Source organism: Triticum urartu, unplaced genomic scaffold, assembly GCF_003073215.2.
Source record: "Triticum urartu cultivar G1812 unplaced genomic scaffold, Tu2.1 TuUngrouped_contig_4381, whole genome shotgun sequence".
NCBI lineage: Eukaryota > Viridiplantae > Streptophyta > Magnoliopsida > Poales > Poaceae > Triticum > Triticum urartu.
The window spans coordinates 7,199-11,411 of record NW_024114965.1 but is presented as its reverse complement, the minus strand read 5'-3'; the positions used below and the strand labels follow the sequence as shown (position 1 = coordinate 11,411).

The 4,213-nt window shown below is 43.8% G+C and overlaps 1 protein-coding gene across 1 annotated transcript; it reads left to right on the top strand.

The window, feature by feature from the left end:
* Positions 1 to 536: 536 nt before the first annotated feature.
* On the top strand, positions 537 to 3,891 carry LOC125527737 (BURP domain-containing protein 12-like). The gene is made up of 4 exons (XM_048692250.1): positions 537 to 675; positions 1,000 to 1,153; positions 1,745 to 2,905; positions 2,996 to 3,891. Exons 1-4 carry the CDS (start codon positions 640 to 642, stop codon positions 3,751 to 3,753), a joined length of 2,109 nt encoding a protein of 702 aa, XP_048548207.1. The 5' UTR covers positions 537 to 639; the 3' UTR covers positions 3,754 to 3,891.
* Positions 3,892 to 4,213: the final 322 nt, after the last annotated feature.

Genomic DNA, 4,213 nt, shown 5'->3' with positions numbered 1-4,213 from the left:
CAGCAAGGGGATGAGGCACGAACTAGAGGAAGCTGGTGGCGGCAGCATGGAGGCACCTCCCGAGTCGCCCAAGGGCGACACAGGGGCATAGTGTTTTTTCCTGATAATTTGATCCACATATCTTGTCCCCCGGGGTCCGTGGGGCCAGCTTGTACCACTCAAGACTCTGGAATTATGCTTGTTTTACCCTGGTTCAAAAAATGCTAGTTTTTTATCCCGATAAAATGTTAACAAACAATTATTATATAAACATCCAGTATAGTACATTAGGAACAGTGGACTGCAACATGCAGTAAAAAAAGAAGCACGAGAAACGCGTGGTGTAGTTTTCAACTATAAGAGCTTATGTCAGTGGTTGGGTGGTCACTGGTCAGATTGATACGGTGACATTTGATTCATATCTGTAGGCCAGCTTGTACCTTTCATGAATTTTGAATTCATCTGTTCATGTACTTGTCTGGCAATAATTTGTGCAACTAGCTACCGCATCAGGACTATAAATAGGTCACGTGATGTACGTACTTGTTAAGCAATAATTTCTGCAAATAACAACCGCATCTGGACTATAAATAGGGCATCCGATGAACTGATTTGAGTCACCATTCCTACCAGCACTGCCACACATAGCAACCCACGAATATGGATTTGTTTCTGCTACTCGTCTCATTGATTTTGGTGAGTGCATGGCAAATTTTAACATGCTCCCTCTTACCCTTTCTTTTTTCATACGAGGTAAGAAGGTAAGAGTTAATCAGACCATTAATTGATGAGATTAACGGCTCAGATTTATTATATACTCTTACCACCAATGTGAAAAGAGGGGGTAAGAGGGAGCATGTTAAAACTGCTCATGAGTGCATACATACACCACTCGTCTCATTGATTTTGGTGCGTGCATCACATGGACGTACGAATGGCCGTCCCTATATATGTAGTAAGTGCGGATTTGTAAGTCGAGCGTAATGACAATCATACTGTTATTTGTTATGTTGCATGCAGATTGTCGGAGGACAAGGTAACCAGCATGCTAGTTTTGCCGATGCGGCCAAGATGACGCTGACAAACATGCAGACACAGACGGCATATTGGGAGGCCGCGCTTCCAGGAATTCCCATTCCCCCGGCAATCAGCGACCTGTTAGCCCAACCAAAAGGTCTCTCTCTCTCTCTCTCTCTCTCTCTCTCTCTCTCTCTCTCTCTCTCCTCTCTCTCTCTCTCTCTCTTCAACGTTTTTGATAATTAACGTACACGTAATTTTGAGTGTTTTGGAGCTCACACTGTGTACTGTAAACTAAACCAAAGCAATGGTTGGACAATAATAGTTGAGGAGGAATTAATGTGTCTAGATGCAGGAAAATAAAATATTTGAGAGATAGAATATTTGGTGTAAATGTATCCTTTTATCACATGGATATATATGATCAGTGTCTGTGCGTACTAGAAACACGAGTTTGGTTAGTTTCATTTCTGTTTTGACTCGTGTCTGTTGATATGCATACGGAGCAGTTTTAACATGGTACCTCTTACCTCCTCTTTTCACATGAGAGGTAAGAGTATAAAATAGATCTTAGCCGTTTATCTTATGAATTAGTGCCTTGATTAACTCTTATCTTCTTACCTCACATGTAAAAAGAGGGGTCAGAGGTACCATGCTAAAATTTGTCATGCATACGACATATGTGCATTCAGCGCATTTTCTTGAGATGATGTTATAATTAGTCCCAGTAACATCTAGTTTATTACAGTGCAGCAAAAAATTGGACCAAACTATGAAAGAGTCAACTCAGAAGGTGGTCACAGGGACAACCATGTTCATATCATATCACAGGTTAAAGATGATTTAAAAGAGGCCCATGGTTCTCATGGTGAAGAGAGTAGAAAGAAGGTCATGATGACACATGAGCCAATAATTGGTAAGGATCTGAGGAGACAACCATTGTCACATGGGTTACAAGCTAATAATTATGTGGAAGAAAAAAATGCTGCGCATAGAACAAAAATCGAAGAAAATCTGAATGAAATATCAGTGCCATATGGGTCAGAGAGTGACAACAATTTTAAGAAAGTTTCATTAAATTTGAAGAAGATCCTTGCAGCATATACAACACTGAAAGATGAAAACCTTAAGGAAATATCAGTGTCATATGGATCAAAAGTTGGAGAAGCCCACGAAAAAGTTTCAGGGTCATATAGGTTAGAAGGTGAAAATAATTCAAAAGAAATATCTCTGTCTTATGGTATAAACAGCGATGATACTCCAAAGGAAGAATTGGCACATGAAGAAAATGTAAAGGAAATCTCAGTGTCATATGGGTTAGAAGGTACAAAGTGTTTAAAGAAAGTTGCACTAAATTTAAAGAAGATCCTTGCAGCCTACACACCTTGGAAAGATGGAAATCTAAAGGAAATATCTGTGTCATATGGATCAAAAGGCCAAAAGATTTCAAAGGAAGCATCAGGAATATCTGGGTTAAAAGGTCAAAAGGATTTAAAAGAAATCTCAGTGTCTTATGGTGTTGATGACCGTGAAAATCTGAAGGAAAGATCTGTGTCATACGGATCAGAAGATCAAGAAACTCTGAGGGAACACTCAGGATCATATGAGTTAGAAGGTGAAAAGGAGTTAAAAGAAATCTCAGTGTCTTATGGTGCAGACGGCCATGAAAATCGAAAGGAAATATCGGTAACATATGGATCAAAGGACCAAGAAATTAGCAAGGAAGCATCAGGATCCTACGGGTTAAAAGGTGAAAGGGATTTAAAAGAAATCTCAGTGTCTTATGGTGTAGACGGCCAGGAGATTCTAAAGGAAGGCTCCACATCACACGAAGAAAATTCAAAGGAAGTCAGTATGTCATATGGGTCAGTTGAAGAGAAAGATGAACAAGCCGACGTTCTGAATCAAGGTGAATATCATTTTCTTACAAGGAAGTAGAGTTCATTATTTTAGTACATACAACCTCTCAATTGAGTTTTTGCCATTGTACCTGTTGCAGTAAAAGGAGAGGGGAGCCACCATGTTCACGCTCACAGCTACAAGAACAAGAAAGAGGCGGATGTCTTTTTCTTCCACGACATGTTGAGGCCAGGGTCCTTGATCACTCCGACCATCCCGCCGACCGCCTCCATGCCGGCGCTTCTCTCCGGTGACGTCGCCGACTCCATCCCATTCTCCACGGAACACCTCTCCGACATCATCACGATGTTCGCGCCGGCGTCACTCACGATGACCAGAGAGATACGGTGGACGCTGGACACCTGCGAGCACCCACGAACGCTCCCCGGCCAGAAAGCAGGCTGCGCCACCTCCTTGGAGTCCCTCGTCGAGCTGCCGGCGTCCCTCCTTGGGAGGGGCAACGTCCGTGCGTTCTCCGCCGTGGATCTGCCCATGGATGGCCCGGGGACACCGGCGCTTAGGGGGAGGTACAACGTGACGGCTGCACGGAAGCTCTCCGGTTCATCATCTGAGGTCGTGACCTGCCATGACCTGACCTACCCGTACGCGGTGTACTACTGCCACACGTCCAGGCCTACGTCTGCGTACATGGTGACGCTGGCGAGCGTGGAGGAGGTTGCCTCGCCGGCGACCATGGAAGTCATGGCCGTGTGCCACCTCGACACGTCATTGTGGAGCCCGAAGAACCCGTTCTTCGAGCTGCACAACGTTCGGCCAGGTGATGTGGCCGTGTGCCACTTTCTCACTAAGCTGAGCATCATCTGGGTGACAGTCGATGAGCATGGCGACGCACGGTAGAAGGGAATGCTCACGCCCGGCCGCACCTACTTATCTGCTCATGTTAGCTATATATGGCCGATGGCATGAATACGATGTAGACTGATTGACGTGTATCGAGATATGTGGTATGAAATAATTGAGTGTTGCCATCCGTGAGATCTTAGTCAAATTCTTATGTCTGATAAAATTCTGGTTGTACTCCTCTCTTGTCGAGTCAATAGTTCTTCTCTATAGCGCGGTTGAGGAAGTTGGTCCCCTGAAAATGAACTTGTTGCATACGTGCAACTTCATTGGACGAACGAGAAGCTTCACTGTGAGTTATGTGAGCGGACCTCCTCGTAAACATCTAAATTTTTTTTCCAGTCCCATAGATCGATACACAAGTGAACCTAAGTGAACCATATGACTAAACTCCACTAGAAACATCCTGAAATCCATGCTCATCTAAAACTTTCGATCAAGACCATGCAAAACATAA

Excerpts from the sequence above, each read along its gene's own strand:
- LOC125527737 (XM_048692250.1), top strand. The coding sequence starts at position 640 with ATGGATTTGTTTCTGCTACTCGTCTCATTGATTTTG. Across the intron at positions 676-999 it reads TACTCGTCTCATTGATTTTG|ATTGTCGGAGGACAAGGTAA; the intron begins GTGAGTGCATGG and ends TGTTGCATGCAG. Across the intron at positions 1,154-1,744 it reads CCTGTTAGCCCAACCAAAAG|TGCAGCAAAAAATTGGACCA; the intron begins GTCTCTCTCTCT and ends AGTTTATTACAG.